Raw genomic sequence first — 25,614 nt, 5'->3', positions numbered from 1 at the left:
CTTGAATGATTCGCTGGGGGAAAAAAAGGCATAAAGCCTCTGAGTTTATCATACACGTATTACTATTTGTGCTTTGGGGAAAACTTGGGAAGTTTTAGTTGAGGAAGGGTATTTAAGATGTTATGATGACTTTTGTTTTTCTTAAATATGTATTAGCCTTATTTTGTGTGGTTCTGGAGAGCAAAAAAATAAAAAACTGTCAGCTGCATGGGTGGAGGGACAGATAGTCACTACTAAATCATAGCACGTGTATTGGGCTCAATACATTTTTCACTAAATGACTGCATGCATGCGTGACAAATGAAAACATATGGGTGAAACTTACAGGGAGGCAGATTTTTGACTCAGCTTATCTTTTTCATAATCTGAGTTATTAAAAAAAACTAAATGGACTATTCTCGAAAGGCAGTGAAATTCTCTATCACCAGGAGTGAAGCAGGAGCCAAAGGACTGTTTTGTAGCGATGTGATACAGGATTTCTTCATTAGATGATGGTGAGACCACGTAACCTCTGAGGTCCCTGAAAACTCAGATACACCAGTTCTGTAACTTTAAATCCAAGGCTCTTCATCTTTACACATAGACTTGGGAGAAGTATAAATAAGACTCATGATCTCAGGGAAATCTTGAAGAGGCATGTGTTCAATGGCATGTTTATTAAACAAATGCTCATGACAGATTTTCACAACAGCAACAAATGTTATTTCACTACATCACATCTCCCTTGCTAAGAAAAAAAAACAATCATAGCAAGGTTGATGGATTTGGATTATTTGTTCATGTTTTTCTGGGGAGCGGGGGAGTAAAACCAGTCTCCTCACTCCTTTTCCTCTGTTTCCTTTTCTTGAGCATTACCTGGTTTCATTTTCTTCACCTCCTCTCTGACTAAATGTCCCCGGAAGGCTGCTTGGATTTTGACAGCAGCATTCTCCTGTTTTTCTTTTTCTTCTTCAGAAGATTCCTTCATGGAATGGATAAAAAGTAAGAGACTTCTTAAATATCCAATATTTTGATGCCATAAAAATAGTGCATACATTGAATCCATTGACGGTCGTAACAACTGAGATCTGTTGCTTCCTAACAGAATTTTACATACTTGTCACATCGTATATGTACCAAATGGTGAGTGCCAAAATGGCAGACATTTTGTTTTGTCATTCTTTAATATGTCTCTGCAGTAAATGATCATTGCCAACTCCCCCAGGCCCCACCAAATAGTTCTTATTTAACAGTTCCCAATAACATTTTTTTTTAAATAAGTAAGAATCCTTAAAGCTTGGTAAAAATGTCAAGAAGAATAGTAAGTGTCCTGTTTCTAAATAATCATGATTACATGAAATTAATTTCTTAATTTCTCAATGGTTAGCTAATCAAAATCATACATTTAAAGCAATAATGTCAGTTTTAAGGTGGTGGGCTGAACTTCTGTATATAGCTCCTTTTTTTTAAATTGAGGTATAATTTACCTAAATTGTAGACAGTGGAACACAGAGATCTTAAGGGTCTAGTTCAATAGCTACATAGTTTTTAATATATAATTTTAAATTATAACATTGATACATATACATTTAAAAAATTAAATGTCACTGGTAGTGAAAGATTTCTCCCCCTTTCCAAATCATACTCCTAAGATGTATCCATTATTATGGGTTGAGTATATATATCCCTCAAAATGCTTTCTGTATACAAAATATTCATATGGGTATATACATGCCTTTTTATTTAAAAAATGAGATCATGCTAATTACAATGTTCACAACTACTTTTTTGTAACTATCTATCTTGGTTCTCTTTTCAATGTATATAACTCTGCCCATTCTTTTTTTTTTTTTTTAATAACACCATTGTATTACATTGTACTAATGGAACTTGATTTATTTACTCAGTCTCCTGTTGATGGACCCTTGGGGTGTTTATATCCCTCACTCCATTAAAAAAGCAATGAGGCACAGGGGCGCCAGGGTGGCTCAGTTGGTTAAGCATCTGACTCTGGATTTCTATGTGCTAACAGCACTGAGCCTGCTTGGGAATCTCTCTCTCTCTCTCTCTCTCTCTCTCTCTTTCTCTCTCTCTCTCTCTCCTCCTCTCACCCCCTCAAAATAAATAAGTAAACATTATAAAAATACAATGAGGTAATTCTAGCTCTTAAACTTTTTTAAAAAAATTAAAAAATATTTTTTAAAGTTTTTTTTTTTTTAAGTTTATTTGAGACAGAGGGAGAGACAGAGTGCAAGTGAGGGAGGGGTAGAGAGACAGGGAGACACAGAATCAAAGCAGCTCCAGGCTCTGAGCTGTCAGCACAGAGCCCAACACGGGGCTCAAACCCATAAGCCGGGAGATCATGACCTGAGCTGAAGTTGGACGCTCAACCGACTGAGCCACCCAAGCACCCCTCGCTCTTAAACTTTTAAATGCAAACAGAATGGTATTAAAACCTCTGAGATATACCCCAATATGGGCAAATAATTATAGCAAAGTTGGAAATCAATGAGATCTCAACTCAAACTTCTGAAATTCTGTGTAAGGGCAACTACTAAAGATGTAAGGAAATGAAACTCCCTTTCGTCTTCCCTCACCTCCCATTGCACCTTATGGCAATGTTAAGCTGATTGAGTTGTACTGATATAATTCTGGAATAATTTATAAAGGTTATGGGGAAAAATTCTTCCCCCCACTGGGTAGGAAGTGAGGTTTTCCTTGAAGGGGAGGCCTACTTTGGGTGTCAATTACTGGGTGACTAACTGGGACATCAAGGTATGAAAAGGAACTCAGAAGTTTGGTCTTCAATGCTGTAGAGAGTGAATTCTTTCTCACTAGGGTTGGTCCTCTTGAGTCTGGACTATGAAGAATATAGACAGTGATATGCTGGCAAATGTTTATATACGGACTCTCCAGAAAAAAAAAAAAAGGCGGATTTGCAGTATTGGCCACAATCTTAATCCTCCTACTGTGGCTGATTTCAAGCTACTAAATAGACATTACTGAACATGGGTTTGTACACATGTGCACAGTTGTCTCTTGAGAGCTGGCCCTAGCACACTAGTGAAAATAGGTATCTTTGAAGGTGGACCCTGCTCAGGTCTTTGTTGCTTAGATGTGGTCTGTCAGGCAGGAAGCCATTTAGGCAGTAGTGCATGGAAGGTGAATAAGACACACTGTGTAAGGCCATTTTATTTGGTGGCACGTAATTCTCTGTGAGTTTCCTTTTGTTATCTCTGAACCTTTGCCACTGTGTGGTAATGAGAGCATCAATTAGTGAAAGCCTCCCAAAGGGGAAAATGAATCTGAAGCATCAAGACTGGGGCAGTGAGTTCTGTCTGTTCTTCTTGGGGAGATTTCCCCACCCGATGACAATCATGGAAAATAACGTTTTATTTTTAAAGGGAAGAATGAGTTTTCCTTTATAATAGGCACAACTAAACATGATCCACTAGCTAGTTTATCACTGATGCTACTTATCTAGAAAGTAAAATCATTAATTTTAGCAATATGGATAACAGACTAGATTCATATTGGAAATACGATTTTAAAGTTTATTTATTTATTTTGAGAGAGAGAGCAAGCACACAAGCATGCAGGGGAAGGGCAGAAAGAGACAGAGATTGAGAATCTCAGCCACTCCCAGTGCCTCTGTGGGGCTCGAACTCTTAAACCAAACTAGACCATGAAAACATGACCTGAGCCAAAATCAAAAGTCAGATGCTCAACCGACTGAGCTACCCAGGCGCCCCTGGAGTACAATTTTAAGTTGAGTGATATCTTTCTTTGTAGGAATCTAATAGTATACAGAAAACAACTTACTAAGGCTGTGACTGGTGTCTCATCTTCTTTCACAGATGTGTGAGACTTTTCTTTTTCCAACTCACAATTCTCAGTTGATTCGTGCTCCTGGAAGAGGGGTGAGAGGATCAGAGGCAATATTCTAAAACAGTAAAATCTTGGGTCAAACTGCTTAAAGGTAATTAAATATTGCTTTATGTTATTGAGAAGAAGTGGGGATTAAATACATACTGTTTTTTTTTCCAGTAGGTTGGAAAAAAATAAATAAATGAAAACTCTCAAGGGAATATGTATAAACAAATATGACCAAGGAACTCGTAGAAAATGTTTGATTTTTTGCTTTTGGAATGTAACATGGTTGGTTTTATATTAAAAACAAGCCATTGTCTTATACTAAAAGTTGATAATATGCTGTAATTAATCTTTTTTTTTAATGTTTATTTTTGGGAGAGAGAGAGAGAGAGAAAGAGAGAGAGAGAGAGACTGACTGAGGGAGGGGCAGAGAGAGAAAGAGAGAGAGAGAGAATCTCAAGCAGTTTCTGCACCATCAGAGCAGAGCTAAACGAAGGGCTAGAACTCATGAACTATGGGATCATGACCTGAGCTGAAGCCAAGAGTTGGATGCTTAACCCAAACTGAGCCACCCAGGAGCCCTCATGCTGTAATGATCTTGAACAAAATATAAAAAAGAAGTGCTGATAGTTTTTAAAATAAGAACAAAATATATGCCATTGTGTCTCATATGTGAAGTCAGGTTGACTTTTTTTTTTTAAACTTTATTTCTTTTTGAGAGAGAGACAGAGAGAGCGAGAGGGAGAGGGGAAGAGAGGAGAGAGAGGGAGAGAGAGAGTATCCTAAGCAGGCTCTGCACTGTCAGCACAGAGCCTGATGTGGGGCTCGAACTCACAGGCCGTGGGATCATAACCTGAGCCAAAATCAAGAGTCGGAAGCTGAACTGACTGAGCCACTCAGGCACCCCTCAAGTTGACTTTTTAATGAAGTTTGTAGATTAAAAATGATGTCAAATAATTAAGTTCTACTGTGGGGAACCATTTAAACAAAAAAGGGAGGGGGAGGGGAATCAGTTCTGCCTATTTTGACATGGTTATTGAAAATTTCCACCAAAATAGAGGCATTGCTAATTCACAACCTATGGGAAGAGTTTCTTTCATCTGTAAAACAGAAATCTGAAGACATATAAGCTAATCAAGTAAAGTCTTCAGAATTCAAAAGATATGAAAAAAAAACACCCTGAAATTGCTATGTGACACAAAGATTTAAAACTTTTCGACATTATTCCTTTGATTGCAGTAAAACATGAATACAGAGAATCTAGTTAAACGGAAACAAACTCAACACCCCCACATCTGGCAGGCACAAATGGATGGAACTTCACGTTTGAACTTATGGAATAAGTGACAGGTATTTCCCCAGGAAATTCCCCAAATCTATTGGGAACACCATCAAAACTTGAACTTGGCTAATTCCTTTTAATTCTTCTTTTTTAAGTTTATTTTGAGAGAGAGAGCGAGAGCATGCGTGTGTGTGTGGGGGGGGGTGCAGAGAGAGACAGAATGAGAGAGAGAGAGAGAGAGAGAGAGAGAGAGAAACAGAGAGAGAGAGAGAGAGAGAAGCAGAGAGAGAGAGAGAGAGAGAGAGAGAGAATTCCAAGCAGGCTCCCTGCTGTCAATGCAGAGCCTGATGTGGGGCTGGATCTCACAAACAGTGAGATTATGGCCTGATCTGAGCTAGAATCGAGTTGGACGCTTAACTGACTGAGCCACCTAGGGGCCCCATATTCTTCTTAATTCTAATATCTGATGGTGCTTTGTGGCTAATGTATTATCTCAGTTGTCTAGCAGAGTGCTTCTCAGACTTCAAGGTACCTACAAATCATTTTGGGAGCTTGTTAAAATTCAGCTTCTGATTTGTAGATCTGGAGTAGGGCCTGAAACAGAAGTTCCACAAAGTTCCCAGCTGATGCCAGTGATGTTGGATCACACACAGCCCTTCTCAACCAGTGCTCCTCTTCTGGACCACAGAACACAGTGTTTCTGTTCAACTATTCTCTCAATTCTCCCAAGGATAGTAGATAAGTAGAATCATTCTAGACACAAAGGAGAGAATGATTCCCTACATGCAATGAGTGCCTTTGGCTTAGGGCTTAATTATTTTGAGGAACCTTGGTTGAGAAAAGCTGGTTGTAGGAATGCTGCTAAAGAGAAGACAGGTTCAGTGTCTGAATAGATTAGCTTTATAGAAAAAACACCATTACAAACATTAATTCTGATCAGCAATTTGTAAGATGTCAATGATGATGAAACAACTGGATAAATGGTGCTTTATTTTATGAAATGTCATTCATTAATTCAACATATATTTACTGAGGATCTGCTATTGCTAAGCACTGTGATACTCAATGAAATTTGAAGAATAAATGAGGGTAATCATTCTGTAACTTTCAATACATTCTTCCTCTTGATCGTCTTTCAATTTCAGCTAAGTATCCGACCACGATTTAGATACTTGGGAAAAAAATTTCTCCTCAGAAAGAACAACACACTTAAAAAGGTTTAGGCAGATATTTGTGATGCCTCTCATGATGTTCATGATTCTGGGGAGATCCCGATGATCTCTGCTTTGGAGATAGGGAGAATAAATAACCCAATCCACGAGTTTCATAGGACCGTACCTTGAATGCATGGTTGTTATAGAAGCGGTCATCTACCTTAGTCCCCCATTCTGCTGGATCAAAGTTGGTTTCTAAATTGAAAAATATATATACAATAATTTCAGACTTATTTTGAGTTCATTAAAGTAAATCCAGAATAGTAACACAAAACAAGTTTTCTTTTTCAAATCACAGGTTCTTTACTGCCAGCTGAAAATCTTATTATTTTTAAATTTTTATTTATTTTTTAATTTACTGTTAAAAAATTTTATTAAAAAATTTTTAATGTTTATTTATTTTTGAGAGAGAGAGCGCGCAAGCAGGGGAGGGGCAGAGAGAGAGGGAAACACAGAATCTGAAACAGGCTCCAGGCTCCAAGCTGTCAACACAGAGCCTGATGCAGGGCTTGAACTCATGAACTGGGAGATCATGACTTGTGCCGCAGCTGGAGGCTTAACAGACTGAGCCACCCAGGTGCCCCTTTTTGAAATTAAAAACAATTTTTTTAATGTTTATTTTTGAGAGAGACAGAGAGTGAGTGGGGGAGAGATGGAGAGAGAGGGAGACCCAGAATCCGAAACAGGCTCCAGGCTCTGAGCTGTCAGCACAGAGCCCGACGCGGGGCTCGAACTCACGGACCGTGAGATCATGACCTGAGCCGAAGTCGGACGCTCAACCGACCAAGCCACCCAGGCGCCCCTCTTCTGATTATTTTCAAGCCAATTCCAGGATTCCTATTGTGTTATCTACAAATATTTATTTCAGTATGAATCTCTAAGATATAAAGAAACCACAATATCACTATCACATCTAAAAACACTAATTCCTTAGTACCAGCTATCCAAATTTTCTCCATTGTCTAATATATTTTTTATTTTTTACTGTTGATTTGTTCAAATCAGAACCCAAACAATGGACACATACAGACTTTTGTTCTGTCTTTTGAATATCTTTTAATTGAAAGATTTTTTTCACCTATCTCCCAGCCCATATTTTTTCCTTGTAATTTTTTTATTGAGGAAATTGGGTCATTTTTCCTTTGGAGTTTCCCACAGTTTAGATATTTCTGATTCCATTCCTATGACTTTTAATAAGTTCCTTTGCTTTCGAATTTTCTGTAGCTGATTCAGGTTTTATTTATTTATTTATTTATTTATTTATTTATTTATTTATGTTATTTAGCAAGAATACCTTATAGATAGTGCAGTGTAATTCTGTCAGGATATACATAATATGTAGTTGTTTCTCTTTTTAAGCGGATTGTTTCTTTTCTTTGAGGGCCCATTGATGATGATTGCTTAGATAATTTCTTTAGGGATTGCAAAATGGCAATGCTCTTATTAGATCATTACTTCTTGTTTTCTGGAGCAATCAGTAAAGAAAAACTTTCCTGTATCAACTATTTGGTTACCCTGACGTAAGGTTCATCCAGAAAAGGCAGGTTGAAGGTTTGATTCCCTTTATCGGCCAGTTTTCAGAATAATCAGTTGGTTTCTTAGGATCCTCTCAAAAAGGTTTTGTTTGTTTTTATCATTATGAACTAATGAATATTTAAGAAATTGGATAAACTTCAATCCATTGCATTTTTTATTCTTCCTGATGCTTTAATTGTCTAAAATTGGCCAGTTGGAGCTTATTTGCGTGCTCAGATGCTCCTGAGTCCATTGGAAACAACTCTAGAGTAGATGCTCTCTTGAGGTTCCCTTCCACCCAGTGTGTCCATGAAAAACACAGTGAAGAAGGTCTGGGTAATAAACTGGTAATCTTCAATAATGTGACATAAGGTGATTTTAAGAGAACCTGCCACAAAGGCACATGTTTTCAATAGCAAGAACTGTTACTTGAAGACACCTGCTTCATAAAGCCTTTCTATGGCATAGGGATGGTCTTGAGCGAGTTTTATCATAACCAAATGCCCACCTTTTTCTTAGGGATTTGTGATATCACTTACATCAAATGCTAACATGTTTCCTGTCAGAAAAATAAAAATTAAGACCAATAATTAGCTATGAAGAATGCTGGCAAGGGAATTCTTGCCTTGTGTGAGAGACTGGGCTAGAGGAATTTTTCTTCCCTTTTGGAGAGACTAAATTCTGATACTTGTATCAGTTGGATAACTCACCTTTGGTTTACATGAGTGAAAATGGTTGTCATGCTTCAAATGTTTTCAAATAGTTTTATACAGTTTTTATCAGTTAGAGAGCTAGTATTCTGAGACCATCAGTCTGAATCACTAATTGCTTTAATTACCATGATCCAGTAGCAATGACTCAAATGTTTTTGTAATGGGACATTTCTGAGATCTAAAATTAAATAAATGACTAAAGACATTTTACTCATGAATTTGTAAAATTAATGCTATAACAACAAAATTAAATGAACGTTCATTGTAATTCACCTCTTACCCTAAAAGATTTCACTTGATAGCTTTTTAGTGGCACTTAAGTTTCAAGTTGTGCAACAGATAGTCATACTGACTGGATATGGAAAAGACCAGCGACATTCAGGAAATTGGCAGAGGTTCTGAGCCTGGATTGAGATAAGACAAGATGGTGGAGCTGTGCCGTGTGTATGGGAGTGGTTTTAATTCAAGCCTTGTGGTAGGTTTCCTTCTTCTGGAAGATGATTTGAAATGGAATGCTTACTTACCTGTAGTTATTTCTAGTCACCTTTACCACTCTCTTGGAATACTGTAGTCAAAAGTAATGATGGTAACGACTTACACAAAATGGGTGTTCTAATCAAGAATAGGGTTTTTCAATAGAAATGTATAGCTGTAACAATGTATAGCTGTAACTAATCCTACTGGATTAGTCATAAACCAAGTTGTAACTTGATAGTTACGAGCCTTCAAGGCCGGGACTTTGGAAATTTTGTTTCTGGAAGTAAAGAAGCTGCTTTGGCTCTCAACCTGTCATATTGGCATGAATTTTAGTCTCTGGGCAGGACAGGACCTTGGGAGAATAGAGAAAGAATATAAATTACCTTCCCAAGCTGGAATTTCATATTTATTTATTTATTTATTTATTTATTTAAATTAAAAAAATTTTTTTTAAATGTCTGAGACAGAGAGAGACATAGCACAAGCAGGGGAGGAGCAGAGAGGGAAACACAGAATCTAAAGCAGGCTGCAGGCTCTGAGCTGTCAGCACAGAGCCCGAGGTGGGGCTCGAACTCATGGAGTGCGAGATCATGACCTGAACCGGAGCTGGATGCTCAACCAACTGAGCCACTCAGGTGCCCTGGAATTTTACTTTTTAAAAGCTGTTTTTCTCCGTGCCTTCATTCACTATTTAAGGAGCACAGAATTATATTTTGCAACACTCACGATTCTTTCAAGTAAGAAGGGTCAAAATGTATAGAAAGTCACAAACTCTCCTCCCAGGAAGAACAGTCAACTGCCTGGGATGCATAGGAACAGCCTGTTGGAAAGAGCAGAGGTAGACTGGATGATCTCTTGAGTTTCCCTTCCACCCACTGTGTCCATGAAAAACACAGTGAAGAAGGTCTGGGAAATAAACTGGTAATCTTCAATAAAGTGACATAATGTGATTTTAAGAGAACCTGCCACAAAGGCACATGTTTTCAATAGCAAGAACTGTTATTTGAAGACCCCTGCTTCATAAACCCTTCTATGGCATAGGGATGGTCTTAAGCAAGTTTCATGATAACCAAATGCTTAGTCTCTTACTTAAAGAAAAATATGCCTATTTTAAAAAGCTTACTCTCTCGTTTCTCTAGAAGATTTTCAAAATATGCTGCTGCAAAAGCTGGTATGTTTTCTGGTTGCTCCCTCAGAATCTCGCGTGTCAGCCCTTCAAGAAGATTCCCAAATCCTTGTGGAATTCGGTAGTGGGTGTTGGAGAATGGAATCGACATCTCCCTGGAAGGAAATGCCTATCGTACCTAGAGATTCATTAAAGGGCACAGTCTTTAAAATTGTCTGATTTTACTTATAGAATCACAACTATGTCAAATTATTTCTGAGACCCAAATTTTCTGGACTTGAATTCTTCTCCCCCCCCCCACCCCGTCCACACAACCCCAATCCATCATTTCTTCCAAAGAATTTTGAACTTTCCATTATTAATTAGAATATTATAAATACAGACCCATTTAACAGGCCAAGTCATTTTTTTAAATTAAAAAAATCACACATTTTCCACTATAGCACTAAATACTTTTTCTCTCTGACCCCTTTTTTTGTCTTTAAAAGGTGAGGGTAATTTCTGCTATCCCACAGGAATTCAGAGAAAATGACTGTTAACAATTTATCATAAATCGCCGAGAAGACGCTGTTTGGGATCTAAAATTAAAAAAAAAATGAAGAACTAATGTTGGTTCTAGAAATTACTCTAATGTGTTGCATGAAGAAGTTTAATACTTAGTCTTGTCCTAGTTTCCACTTCTGAAGCATGACCTACAAGGCCTCGAAGCACCTATATACTCTGAAGGGGGGAAGCAGGGGCAGTGGGGAGGGAGGGTGGGTGGCGGCCGCAAGATCAAGACTTTGCAGTCCTAGCGTCCAAAATTTTGGGATTCTTCCATTTTCTGGTTTTGTCTTGACCAGGTCTTATCTTCCTGTCTTGGAATACAAGGACTAGATTAAGGATAGCAGCCAAGCAGCGGGTTGGGCTGCTGAGTAAGCAAACGACACTCAGGGACCTGGCTTTTTGGTGAAGGTGTCAATGTCACAAAAGCCCGCAAGCCGTGGTAGGGGTCTAGGTGAGGGACTCGACGGTTGAATGAGGCCCCATCTGTGGAGGATGTTTTTTTTTTTTTTTTTTTTTTTTTTTGACGGAACAGGAGATGAGGTGTCGAATCGTTGTAGGGTTGTGAAAAGTACTGGTGAGACCCTGAACCAAACTGGGGACTGGAGGGTGGTCGGAGGGGGAACGCTGGTCTACTCGGGGGCGAGACGTCGAGGAGCTGGGATTTCAGACTCTCGCAGAATGAGCTGCCTCGGCGCCCAATCTCTCCTAGCGATCCCGGAATTTGTCGGGGATCCTGAGAAAATACGAGAGGAAAAGGGAAAAGGCGAGGTCTTAGTTTTGGAGAGGAAGTGGGGTAAACCGCCTCACCTCTTGGTTCTCTCAGAGCTGGTGCCGTTGGTTCCAGTTGTTATTTCTCGTTGCTGGGTAACGGTTTTTTTTTTTTTTTTTTTTGTAACTCCAACTACGGCGGCCGGGAAGGGGAGAGGCAAGGCTTCGCCCGGCTGCCGGTACGGGTTCCGCGACAGAATGGCCCTGGATGGGTGGAGTCTCAGGCATCCCCGCCCCCTGCAGGTCCCGCCCACGGCCCCGCCCCGGCGTGGAGTCCGCGTCTCGAGTCCGGCGCGGGGCTGGCGGATCCTCCCAAACATGGTAGCGCCGGGATTTATATTTGGGCTGGTGCTGCCTTTAATCCTGCCGGCCGACACAAGTAAAGGTGAGGCGGCCCGGCTTGGCCCAACCTGTGCCGGTCAGCCTGCGCGGGCCCGGAGATCCCTCGTCCTCTGCAGGACCCGCGAACCGCGAACCTGGAGCCGGTCCTCCGACCCGACCCAGGCCTAGGCCGCAGGTGTCTGCTGGGCGGGAGTTCCGGCTGGTCAGCTTCTTCCCCGTCCTTTCAACGTCGTCACGTTGCAGCGTGTGGGGCAGAGGGAGGGTTGGGTGTATCTGATTGGGGAGGCCCAAATGTGCTAGACCGAGGCCCTCGGGGTCTTTGAATAACTTCAAGGGAACTCGAAGGGAAGGGGGCGAAGCTAGTTCGATAGTATTTGGAAACAGGTAACTGAGTCATCCAAAACATTTCACTTCTGCCCCCACAGTAGTACCCTTGGGGAGGGTTTGCTGCAGGCTTGGTTCCTTGGGGGAATTAAATTTTACTAGTTTAAGTGGTGATTAGGACTAAGAAATACAACCCCCTCACTAGCTAAGAATATTTAAGGCTTAGCTTTGATTGCTGGCGCAGCTTACAGGGATAATATGCGTGACACTGGGGAGGAGGGTGACTCACTTTGACTACTGTCCAGGTCAGATCCTGTCATTTGAATACCCCAGGCTGGACCCTGAGTCACAACCGTGGAGAACCAGAAGACGGCATCTGCGTACTAAAGCAAAGTAAAGTGATAATGCTGGCCTTGTTTTTTTCTTTAAACCATTCGAATTGTGGACCCCAAAGTTCCCTGCTAAGAAATGAAAGTTGAGGTGAGAATAGGGACAGGGTGCAGAAAAATGGCTCGTGCTCTACCTGAGCACCCAGAAGTACCTAGACAGACTAACTGCCGCCCCTAAGTAGTTTTTCAGGCTTTAACAAAGTGTAAACCAGCAGCACTCTCTGCATATCATTTTTGGCCTCTCACCCTCACTCAGTGACCTTTGAGTCCAGCATATGATAGGCGAGTAGGGCTATTATTTTATTAACTTTTCTGTTAAAGGCTGTTATCTTTAATGCCGGTGCAGTATTCTGTCTTCACCTTGGGTCATATGCCCATGGTTACTATCTAATATTTGAAATGTACAAAAGTATATGAGCAATGAAACAATAAAATGAACACCCAAAGGTGCTGCACCCAACTTAAGAACTAGAATATTGCCAGTTTTATTGAGACTCCCAGGATGTACCTCCCAGGGCATCCAGGAGTTCCTCGCCAGAGGTAACCTACCCACTGGATTAATTTCATCACTCACTAACAGAACACTAATTCTTGTTTTCTACTCCAACATCCAAATGAAGGAAAAATTGAAGACCTAAGGAAAAAAGATTCAAATGCTAAGTGTCTTGTGCTTGACAAAAAGAATGACCAGCCCTGCCTCCTTTCTCGTTCTCCTATTTTGTCCATTGCTCAATTCCCTGGTAATGTTCCACTGTCTACTCTTATCAGCTTGGAATGTGAGCTTTATAAGGGCAGGGAATATGACTTTTTTTTTTTTTTTAAATTTACCACCAATATCTGCAGCAGACTGGAAATTGCAATAATAATTCTGGAATCAGGTGACTTGGTTTCTATTCCTTTTGTAAACTACCTGTGCGATTTAAGGTCAGTCAAAGGAGTTTAATATGTGCAGTGTGGATAGCACTGTGCCTGCCACAAATAAGCTCCCCGGTAGAATGTAAGCTTCCTGCTGCTGGTGAGGCTTTTTGTCTGTGTTTTGTTTTCCCTTTATTGTTTTCTTCTTTCTTTTTCTTACTGTTCTATCCTCAATGCTTAAAATGGTGCCTGGCACACAGTAGGCATTAATAAAAAATTTGTTGAATTAATTCATTAATATGCAAGCTATTAGGTAAAATTACCTAATCTACCTGGGTATTGGTCTGTTGATCCATAAATAACATGATTGTACCTTGGGGTGTGAAAGATCCTTTCTATCCTTAAAATTCTTTAACTCAGAATAGAGCCAGGCACAATGAGGACCAGTAAGTGTGTGTTGGCAAAAACAGACTGACTTGGAAAGATGTGTCCCCAGCACAATGAGACAATGGCTGCACTCTTAGCCCTTCTTTGTATAGGCTCATGTGCAAGCGACAGCCAGTTTTCTACACTCCGTTCCCCTACCCTCACCCTCTTTCTGCTTAGCTCTTAGCCCTTTGGTTTTCAGTTCTTGTTCCATATGAAGCACCTACCCAAGACTAGGCCCTCCCACACGTGTGCCTCTCCCCTTCCCTCCAGCAGGCTGCCAATGTGCTTATGCAATTCTGGGATGTTAGAGTCTCTTCTTAGAGCATTTTGCTTGTGGTAGCTGTGCATCTCCAGCCCATTATCCAGCCTTCTGGATGATTGTTGGTTGTCATTTAGGTTTTATGATGGAACTAACTCATGAGAGAGCGCTGAGGATGTTTAGCGACTGGGCTGTTATTTGAAGCAAATAGGCCACCGGGTCTGTATGGGAGACCCTGTTAGCTTTGCTGCCCTGTTAAGTATAGCCTCAGGGGCCATCATCATTTGTAGCTTTCAGGGAAGAAACCTTGTTAGTTCTCATTCTCTTTCCTGCCTATCATTTTTGTTTAAAATGCTTAAAAAAAAATCTTAACTTTGTTAATTATTTTCTTCTAGGGATTTTAGTCTGTTTTGTTCAGACAAATTGGGACATAACTTAAGAAGATTTTTCCCCCCTTGTTAAGTTTTGATGAGGAACTCACTGAGATAATTTGGATAGATGCTTGTTATTAATAAAATACTTCAGTATAGGCTGCATGTTAAAAATAGGAATGATCTCGTTAAAGTAAGTTCTTATTCAGTCTTGTTAGTGACTCTAGAATAGAATCTACAGTTTCAAGTGCTCTTCCTCTTGTTCTTTTTATATAACTTAGCTTGTGAAATGGGTAAAATTGAGACGAAAGACCTTTGTTCTGACATTTTGACCCTCTATTTCTCGCCGACCTTATTTTATCATCTTAATTTATTTGAATTTACCTTAGAAGGAAGCAGATGTCACAGATATTCATAAATGCTTGTTTAAAATTTTTAGTGGGTTGTCAAAAAAAAACACAATAAGGGGAATTATTTGTAGGAGTCGACACTGGTGGGAAGGAAAGGGGGAGATAAAGAATGGGGGAGAGATTAGGGGAGGCTGTGTTGGAGAGAGGCAGGTTTCTTTATTCCCAGCAACAAGGAGTGGGCATGGTAATGGAAAGTAGGGGAAGGAAGTGGTTTATTTTTCTCATAAATACCATCTGTGGGGTGCATAAAAGGAGCATTTTAACAATTAGGAGGGAGAGCGCAGAGCGTCAGGGCCAAGCTTGAGAGCAAAGGATGATCAAGAGCTCTGAAGCGGAGGAGGCTTGTGGCACATTGGTTGCCATAGGCTCTTTGAGTTTTCCTTATTGGTCATCTTGTACTATGATGCATATTATTGGCAACTGCTCTTGTTATGTTGCTTAGCTAATTAGGACGAATAAGATGTAGTTTTAGAAGATTAAAGGGTCTGGGTATATTCAAATTGTCCTGTATAAAAGCTTTATGGTTTCTTGCTGTTTAACCAGATTCAATTGGTGATGAATCCCCCAATGATGCTTTTCTAAGTGTTGGTTAACATTTTTAGATGTCCGTTTTCGCTTTGCTTCATACATCAATAATTACATGGTGCTGCAGAAGGAGCCCGCAGGGGCAGTGATCTGGGGCTATGGCATATTCGGAGCCACAGTGACAGTGACTTTGTGCCAAGATAAAGAAACCATCATGGAGAAGGTGACGAGTGTGAAAGGTAAGGCTGCTCATCCTCTGTTCAGCTTTTGTCCTCTTCTGCCACCTGCTGGATAATCTGAAAAACGAACCCTGGTGCTGGAACTCAGGTTGTCGCACCCATCCATTTAAGTTTGAGTATTTATCATGTGTTAGGCACTGAGGACACAAAGAAAATTAAGACAGAGTCAAAGTTCCTGCCCTCCAGGATCTCATGGCATAATGGGAATAGACACCAAGTGATAAAGTGCAGTGTGATAAATGCTATGATGAAGGTGTATATAGGCTGTTGTGGGATACAGAAGAGAAGCGTCTAACTCAGATTGGATGGTAAGAAACAGTTTCCCCTGAAGGTGACATTTGAACTGAATTATACATAAAGGAGAGGCAGTATGGAGGAGTGCTTAAGAACCCAGGCTGTGGACTCACTGAGCTCAGGTTCTGATGCTATAACCTCAGGCATGTTATATAACATCTCTGTGTCATAATTTCCTTATTTGTAAAGTGGAGATAATAATGATATTTAGGGTAATTGTAAGGATTAAATGAATTAGCACATGTAAACATGTGTGTTAGCTGCCATTATTATTATTATTATTATTATTATTATTATTATTATAATATTTAGAGAGTCACTCAAATATTTATTGAGTGCCTATGTGCCATATATTGTGCTAGGTACTGGTAATACAGTGATTAGCAAGATAGATGTGGTCTGTCTCCTAATGAAGCTGACAGATGAGGGAGGAGGCAGAAAAAGAATAAGCAGTTACAGGTAAGTTAGGTGCCTCAGTATGGAAGCACAGTCTGCTATGGGGAGTGCTTAGGAGAGATAATTAACTTAGTCTAAGATTTATCTTGAAAAATGAGTAGGGCAAACCAGGTAGGGCAATAGCCTGGAGCCATGGAGGCATGAGGGAGCATGGGTCATTGGAGAAATGGCAAGCAGGTTGGTTTGTCTAAGCACTGGAGTCTGCAACTGGTGGCAGATGACAGGAGAGAAGGTTGGAAATGTAGGAAGGCTTGTTTGTCACTGCTAAGGACTGTATACTCTGTTGTGGACTATACAAATCGATGGATTTCAAGTGGCCAAATAATCAGATTTGTATTTTAAGAAGATAACTCTGGCAGCACCATGGAGAGGAGAGTGGAGGTCAGTAAGAATAGAGGTGGTGGGAACCGTTAGCCTGTGATATTTAGGCAATAGATGACAAAGGCCTGACCCACCTGACCCACCTTGGGCACCACCCAAGGTAGTGGTTGTAAGGATATTCAAGAAGGTGAGAACCAGAAGCTTCTGTGAGCAGACAGGTCCTACAAAGGAGTCTTTGTCTAGAAGGGGTAGAGTTGTGTAAGTTGGCATGTGAAAGAGCATAGCTACAAGTTAACTGCGTATTGGAGGCCACAGTCACGGCTGGGTCTAGTGGAGACAGGATCAGATCTTGGTTAGAGGTAGTGATATAGCCATGAAATGTTGAAGGTGAGAGTCAGACGGGTAACAAGGCTGCTTTGGGGAGCAGGGGTGTTCATGTGGGAGTTGGTAGTTTGAGCAGTGACTTGAAGATACATATGACAGGGAAGCTTGTGGGAGTTTTATTGGGCCTTGAAAACAAGGGTTTCCTGATTAGTTTTGTCAATATCCAGTCCAGAGTGAACCAGACCCTGGTGCAGCCTCTTTATAATTCATTTCCATACAAAAAACGTTTTTTTAAGTTTATTTATTTTGAGAGACAGAGAATGCGCGCATACACACACACACACACACACACACACACACACACACACACACTTACTTGCATGTGAGCAGGGAAGGGGCAAAGGGAGAGGGAGAGAGAATCCTAAGCAGGATCCATACTGTCCGTGCAGAGCCCAACAGGGGGCTCAAATCCACGAACCGTGAAATTATGCCCTGAGCTGAAATCAAGAGCTGGATGCTCAACCGACTGAGCCATATAGGTGCCCCAACAAACATTTAAAAATACTATGTGCCAGGCATAGATGCGAGGTGAGTGCTTCTAGTTCTTGGATTGTAAGACTGTTTAAGGTAAGAATGTTTTCGGGTGACACTAAGAGACTTGAAAGGGGAAGCTTAATCTGATTGAGAAGTTGTTCTCTGTTAGATTTAAATGCTACTGGTGACCTGTGGGCTGTGCTGAAAATGAATTCAAGAGACAATTTTTGTGTTGTGTCTATCTTAGAAATTAACAGCATAGAGTATAAATACTGGTGATCACAGTTGATTTAGAAATCCAAAGAGCTGCTGTAGTTTAAAAAATAGGGTTTCAGGGGCGCCTGGGTGGCGCAGTCGGTTAAGCGTCCGACTTCAGCCAGGTCACGATCTCGCGGTCCGTGGGTTCGAGCCCCGCGTCGGGCTCTGGGCTGATGGCTCAGAGCCTGGAGCCTGTTTCCGATGCTGTGTCTCCCTCTCTCTCTGCCCCTCCCCCGTTCATGCTCTGTCTCTCTCTGTCCCAAAAATAAATGTTGAAAAAAAAAATTTTAAAAATAGGGTTTCCTTGGCTAATAATTAACATTACCAATAAATATTTAGGAGACAGAGACTACATAGTACTATAGTGATAGATGCAAAAGAGTATACGTATACTTTATATTTGTTAGGCCCTCTACATTTGCTTGGTAGGAGAGAAAAAATAAAATATTTATTTTTTTTAGATCCATAAACCTACTTATAGGGACATATTGTTGTGTTCTGTACATGAAGCAAAATGAATAAAGTGTTATTTGGAATAAAGGAGGTAGACATGTAGGAAATTTTATAGGGCAAAAAAAATGTTTCTCAAAGGAAACACTACAGGGTATATTGAAAGGTTGACTTCTCTTTAAATTTGATGAGGACTCTGGGATTTTCAGCTAGCCTACCTCAGTTTGTCATTCTGTCTCTGTTAATATTTAACTTATTACCTATAATCAATCCCCTGGGTGCCCACAACAAAATGGAATTAACAGCATGAAGATTTTTGTCCAGCAGACTGACACTTAAGCTTTGGGATGGTTCAATTAAAACTTGAGGGGTGATTGGGAATATGGGTCAGGTACTGGGCCTAGTCAAACCATATCGTCAAATGATGCATAATAAGTTTTTCAGACACAAGGAATAAAATTGGGGAGGGGAGGGTGTATCTTTTCACTTTGACATACATGCGGGATAAAATAAGAGTGTGTCTGGATTCATCATCATGACCTGAGGTAAGTAGGGATATTTACTTTAACTTAGAAAATTACAAAAAGCCTAAACCCCTTAGAAAAGTAAAAAGCTCCTGGTTGCAATGTTAGCATGCACACTAGTTTTCTGTGCTATACAATAAATTACCACAAATTTAGGTGCTTAGAACAACACACTTTTATTATGGCACAGTTTCTATAGATCTGAAGCCTGGGCCATTGCTTAGCTGGGTTTTCTGTTCAGGGTCTCACAAGACCGAAATCAAGTGTTGGCTGGGCTGTGTTCTCATCTGGAGGCTTGACTAGGGAATGATCCACTACAAGCTCATGTAGGCTGCTGGCAGATTTCCTTCCTTATGCCTATAGAATTCATGGAAACATCTCTACTGCTTCAAATCTCTGACCTCTAGACCTTCTTCTGTTTTTTTTTTTTTAATTTAAGAAAATCTTTTATTTATTTTTGAGAGAGAGAGACAGAGTGTGAGCAGGGGAGGAAGACACAGAATTGGAAGCTGGCTCCAGGCTCTGAGCTGTCAGCACAGAGCCCGACACAGGGCTTGAACTCACAAGCCCTGAGATCATGACCTGAGCTGAAGTCAAACGCTTAACCGACTGAGCCACCCAGGAGCTCCTAGACCTTCTTTTAAAGGGCTTACCTTATTAGGTCAGGCCCACCCAGGGTAATCTTCCTTTTTATTAACTTAGTGTCAACTGATTTGGAACTTTAATTACATCTGCAAAACTCCTTTATCTTTTCCATATAATGTAACCCAAATCACAAGAATGACATCTCCTCTCCCATGCCATTTTCTGATGGTTGGAAGCAAATCACAGATTCTGCCTGAATTTGAGGGGAGGGGATTTTGTACGGGTGTGACTTATTGGGGGGGTCACCTTAGGGTGTTATATGCCATAGCATGCTATACTTTAAATAATTTGCATAAATAGTTTTATTGATGGAAAAATGTTCAAGCTCTTTTTTTGCTTTTTATATTCATATTTGGTGGTGGTGATGAGCTTTATACAGAATAAATGAAGGTTGCAAAGGGGAAGTTTGGGCAGTAAGACCTTCTTTACCTCCAAGTCACTTCTCTAGATCACTAAACTGATTTGCAGCTGGTGAAGTGCCGGGGTTTTGTGGGAGAAGAACTTCTTCCAATTCTAGGCTTTTCCTCTTGAAGAGGGAAAGGTCATGGATAATTTCCTTTTTCCTCTTCTTGGCATCTGAGATTTGGCACAATAATCTGAAAAATAATTAACATCTGATGTGAATAGCAAAGAGAAAAAAGCATGAATGCACCTTATGACTAATCATGTCTTTAGACAAATTCTTTTAATTTTTTTCCCTTTGATTATTTTGTTCTTCTGATTTTGAGGTGGCGGGTGGTCAGGGAGACGGAGAGAAGAAAATGAAGAGAGTTCTTTACTTCAGTTGTTGGCTGGAACATGAAGAGAAGAGGGACAGGAAGAAATAGGCCCCCAGATATGCTAACCATTGGACACAGAAACACAAAGCCTGATTAGTAGTTTGCCTGGCTTTCTTGGTGGTATAACTCAGGACTGAGGTTTACTCTCTGCTGTTCACTGAATGCCTCGCACACAGTAAGCACCCAAAGTAACCGTGTAATAAAGGAAGGACATGAATCTTCCTACACGGGAGATGAAAGAATGCGAGGAAGCAGAGATTTGGATGCAACCAACATGAGAATTTACAGAAATCCAGGCCTGGATTGGTAAGCAAGGTCACAAGATTCGCATGTGATTAAGGTCCAGAAGAAGGAACCAGAACAGCTGTTGCTCAGAAAGTCCATCAGGATGAGCAGAAATTCAGCTGGATGGTGAACTTCCAACTCTTTGTAGTTGGTGACTCAGTTTTATTATTTGGATTCAACCTAGTGGACTTGGTGGGGGGGTGGTCAACAAAGTTTCTAAACACTGTAACTGGATTTCATCATCCTCTGGTGAGCTCCACTTTAACCAGCCAGTCCTCAACTCGATGGCCAAGGACTAACCACTTCTCTTGTGAAATGTGGTGATTTCTACTTTTGTAATCCCATCCTTGCCTTTGGTCTAAGAACCAGCCTTCACAGAGCTCGCTCTCCTTTGTGTATACTTACATGGGAGTCAATCCTCAGTGTCTTAACCAAATTGTTTCTACGTTGGTTTAGCCATTAGTAAGCTCTCTGCAGTGGACCTGGTTTCCCCTGCATTCCCTGGCAGGTAACTTCACTTAACCCTCATTATTGTGTCGGTTTTATCAAGTGGGAGAGGAAAACAGCTTGAATCAAAAAGAGCTCAAGTATTAGACAAGAAGGAAGTTCTCTAAGGTCTTTGAGGGAGTTGAGAGTTTTCCTCAAGAGGGCAGTTCTTGGTGTGGATCCCTAGTTCTCTTCAGACTATTTAGGTGCTAGAGGGAGCTCATTCTCTGGCTCTAGTAGGATGGCATTGCTATCTTTTGCCCAAACATCTCCCCCCTCCCTATTTGTCCTTCAGTTGCTGGGCAGTGAAACTTTTCAGAAACTCTGGTGAAGGTAACTTTCTTCACCGGCCATATTGCATGGATTGAGGCTAAGTGTAAATATCTAATTAACAGTGACTAGAAATAGATTGCACAGTAGTAGAAAGCTAAAGAAATTCTGCCCTAGGTTTTTTGACCTCCTCATCAAAAATGAGTAATGTTTGTGGCAGAAGGACAGAGACTTAGTAAGATATGTGAGTGCAAGAAGCCTGGAAAGACCTTGGCAAGACTGTAGTGGGGACAGATTGGAGTGTCTGCCTGTTCAGAAGCGTGAGCCATATGGAGCACATCACACCTGTGCGACACAATCTGTACTAGCTGCCCACTGTTTCCAAAACAGTGATTTTTCTGCTTTAGGTGAATTATACATTTAATATGTTGATGTCTGGCTATTGGTGGTATAAAAACAATAGTGAGCATTTGGTCCTGAGCTTACTTGACCTCTAAGGGATGGGAGTAGCAGTCTCAGTGGGTTGTACTTTCGAGAGGGGCAAGCATGCACCCTTTCGCTGATGCTTCAGGCTTTTGGACATTTTCCCCAAGACTCTGAACAATATGTGTGGTTTGAGCTTTTCCTAATCTCCTGTCATACATCCGGACTTCTCATGCTTCTGCTTAGCTTTTGCTGATTGGGAAGAACTTAGCGTAGCATCTAGCACTTAGTAGGCACTTGGATACTTTTTTTATAATTATAATTTTTGCGGGCTGCTATAACTTTAGGGTGATCCATTTCCACTTCTCACTATTCTTTCCCTCTGAATTAACATTAATCTGATGGGCACAAATTAGAAATTATTTTGTAGCCTTTGGCATGATGCCAAGAATATTTATTTTAAAATGATCATTTCTCTATTTTCTTTATTCTCTTCTCACTCTCCTTTTTTCAACTTTGTTCATGTTGTTTGGTTCTCCCAGGCATCATTTTGCCATTTTGAAGATATTTTCCCTAAGTTTCTGAATATGATGTTGGCAGTGGTGGTGGTATGAGTGGGTGAGAGGTAGGAAGGTGGTAGGGGGGTGGTTCCTAAGGAATGTGCTATGAATTTCTGAAACAGGGTCTTGGATAGCTTTTCATTCTTCCTAATTGAGTCCGAAAACCTTAAGTCTGGTAAGTAACTCTGTGAAAATAATTAATTGGGCATGTCTAAATATCTTCTTCACAGAGAGATCAATTTGTGATTAATCTTAAATTGGTACTATGTATGCTCCTACTCCTTTGTCCTGTGTCAGTTTCTCTGTTCACCTTAAGGGAAGTTCCAGATTGTAAATTATTTTCTCTAATCTGTGTTCACATTTGATTAGATAATTACATATTAATTTGGGGCACTGCATAAATCTATTAGATCATGATTATATTAATACTGACATTTGGATAGTATAATATGAATTTCTATTTTATGGGTTTTTTTTTAATTAAGTTTTTTTTTTCGTGTTTATTTATTTTGGAGAGAGACAGAGACAGAATGCGAGTGGGTTAGGGGCAGAGAGAGAGAGGGTGACACAGAATCCGAAGCAGGTTCCAGGCTCCAAGCTGTCAGCACAGAATCCGACGTGGGGCTTGAACTCATGAGCTGTGAGAGCATGACCTGAGCTGAAGTCGGATGCTCAACCGACTGAACCACCCAGGAGCCCCTATTTTATGTTTGTTTTTTTAAAATTAAACTCCCTTGGATTTTAATCTCAGTATATTTTTGTCTGTTCTCATTTAGGATTATAACTGGGTGATTAATTTTTCCTGTAAGTGCTTCAGTTACAAGGAAGGAGGGATTGGTACAGATTAAGGATAGAAATGCTACTGCTTTTGTTATTTCTTTTGCTTGTCTGAAATTTGGCTAATTTTTATATCTTTTTAAAGTTTGTTTTGAGAGAGCGGGAGAGTGAGGGTGAGAGAGAGAGAGAGAGAGAGAGAGAGAGAGAGAGAGGAGAGAAAAGTGTAGGGGCAGAGAGAGAGGGAGAGAGAAGAGAGAATCCCAAGCAGGCTCCACACTGTCAGTGCAGAGCCTGACATGGGGCTTGATCTCACGAACTGCGAGATCATGACCTGAGCTGAGATCAAGAGTCAGCCTGTTAACCAACTGAGCCCCCCAGGTGCCCTAATTTTCTTATCTTTGAATTCAGTTAATCACAGTGGTTGGGAATAGCCACAAATGGAAATGATGCATGACAGGATTGTGCTTTAATTTTGTTTTAATTGATTGATTAATTCCTTGGAGTCTTTTTATGATTTCAGCGCATTCTAACAGCTGGATGGTGGTACTGGATCCTATGAAGCCTGGTGGACCTTATGAGGTGATGGCACAACAGACTTTTGGGAGAACAAACTTCACCCTGAGAGTTCATGATGTCTTATTTGGAGATGTCTGGCTTTGCAGTGGGCAGAGTAACATGCAGATGACGGTTTCACAGGTAACTTACAGAGTCTCAGTGTTAATAAATAATGATGATGAAGAAGAAGAAATAGAAGGTAGAGGAAGGGGACAAGTAGAAGGAGGTAGAAACCTTTTTCTACCACGTGCCAAGATCTGTTCTCAGTGTTTGCCGTGTGTTAGTTAATTCGATTTAACAACTTTATGAGGTAAGTATGGTTATTCATCTCACAGATGAGGAAACTGGCCCACTGAGGTTAAATTACCAGCTTCAGGTCACACAGTTAATAGTGCAGCCCCAATAGGAGCAGGTAATGTGACTCTAGAGCCTGCTTTCTTAATCACAGCTAGTGCTCTGTGTGTGTGCAGGGCACCATTTCCTGGCCTTCCTGAGCTAAGGGCAGGAGCTAGAGTATCTGACGGCAAGGAAGATTTCATACCAAATTGAAGACAAAGTAGATTACGCTTCTTTTTGATTGGTCTTGATGAGCTTCTGGAGAGAGCCTGGGAAATCAAAACAATTAGAATTTGTTTCAAGCTGTGCATCTAATATATGTCTTTTGTTGTCATGGAGATTTAAAAAATCGAGACTGAATGTTGGCTTTGCCTTTTACCAGTTACATGACTTGGAGAAAATCACTTCGTATTTCTGAGACTTTGTTTTCAAAACCTGCTTTTTAGGAGCACCTGGGTGGCTCATTTGGTTGAGCATCTGACTCTTGATTTAGGCTCAGGTCATGATCCCAGGTCATGGGATCAAGCCCCGTGTTGGGCTCTGTGCTGAGCATGGATCCTGCTTACGATTCTCTCTCCTTCTTCTTCTGCCCCTCTCCTCTGCACCTGTGTGCTCTCTCTCTCTCAACCACCCCCCCCAAACCCTGCTTTAAAAAAATTGTGGTTAAAATGAGTTTTTGTTTATTATATTTGATAAATGAATTTTATTTATCATATTTATCATTTTAACCATTGGTAATTGTACAACTTAGTGGCATTAAATTTGTTCACAACCCTCTGTGTACCTGTCAGCACTATCTGTACTCAAAAAATTTTCATCATCCCCAGCATCCTTCTGTACCCATTAAACAATAACCACCCCCCTCTTTTTGCCTTCTTCCAGCCCCTGGTAACCTCTATTCTGCTTTCTCTCTATGAATTTGCCTCTTCTAGGTACCTCAGTTTTCAGTATACAAGTCTCTTCCATCCTTAGCTAGATTTATTCCTAAATATTTAATTCTTTTAAATGCTATTGCAAATGGAATCATACAGTCTTTGTCCTGTGTCTGACTTATTTTACTAAGCATAATGTTTTCAAGGTCTATCCATGTTGTAGCTTATATCAAAATTTTGCCCCTTTTTATGGCTGAATTGTATTCCATTGTGTATGCCACATTTTGTTTATCCATTCTTCTGTTGATGGACACTTGGGCGGTTTCTGTCTTTTGGCTATTGTGAATGCGTACAGATACCTGTTCAAGCCCCTGCTTTCAATTCTTTTGGATATATGCCTTTGAGTGCAATTGCTGGATCATCTATTAGTTCTGTGTTTAACTTCTGGGGAACCACCAAAACATTTTTACAGTGGCCGTACTGTTTTACATTCCTACCAGCAATCTGCAAAGGTTCAATTTCTCTAATGTGTTATTTTCTGTTTTTTTTTTAATTAATTTTTTTTATTATAGCCTTGCTAATATGTAGGAAGTGGTATCTCATTGTGTTTAAATTTTGTTTTTAGCTTTTTATTTAAATTTTAGCTAAAAAAAAAGTTGGGGTGCCTGGGTGGCTCAGTTGTGAGTTCGAGCCCCACGTCAGGCTCTGTGCTGACAGCTCAGAGGCTGGAGCCTGCTTTGGATTCTGTCTCCTTCTCTTTCTGCCCCTCCCCACGTGTGCTCTGTTTCTCTGTCTCTCAAAAATAAATAACTGTAAAAAAATAAAAAAA

The 25,614-nt window shown here is 40.4% G+C and overlaps 2 protein-coding genes across 3 annotated transcripts in view; one reads left to right on the top strand and one right to left on the bottom strand.

The window, feature by feature from the left end:
• Positions 1–627: 627 nt before the first annotated feature.
• On the bottom strand, positions 628–10,330 carry SPA17 (sperm autoantigenic protein 17). Its single transcript, XM_047070089.1, has 4 exons — positions 10,177–10,330; positions 6,473–6,543; positions 3,802–3,888; positions 628–961 (listed from the first exon to the last, which is right to left on the bottom strand). Exons 1-4 carry the CDS (start codon positions 10,328–10,330, stop codon positions 818–820), a joined length of 456 nt encoding a protein of 151 aa, XP_046926045.1. The 3' UTR covers positions 628–817.
• Positions 10,331–11,811: 1,481 nt separating this feature from the next.
• The window catches only part of SIAE (sialic acid acetylesterase), a 38,308-nt gene continuing 24,505 nt past the window's right edge, over positions 11,812–25,614 (top strand). Inside the window, exons 1-4 of one of the 2 annotated variants that reach the window (XM_047072386.1) lie at positions 11,812–11,878; positions 12,493–12,552; positions 15,475–15,636; positions 23,543–23,718. In XM_047072386.1, coding sequence (XP_046928342.1) covers positions 11,812–11,878; positions 12,493–12,552; positions 15,475–15,636; positions 23,543–23,718 — 465 coding nt within the window. The remainder of the gene's footprint in view (positions 11,879–12,492; positions 12,553–15,474; positions 15,637–23,542; positions 23,719–25,614) is intronic. The other variant, XM_047072387.1, reaches the window with a different exon arrangement.

This window comes from Lynx rufus, unplaced genomic scaffold (assembly GCF_022079265.1).
Source record: "Lynx rufus isolate CCGP_SWC_20201006 ecotype Redwood Valley unplaced genomic scaffold, mLynRuf1.p SCAF_9, whole genome shotgun sequence".
Lineage (NCBI taxonomy): Eukaryota > Metazoa > Chordata > Mammalia > Carnivora > Felidae > Lynx > Lynx rufus.
This window is presented reverse-complemented; position numbering and strand designations above follow the sequence as displayed.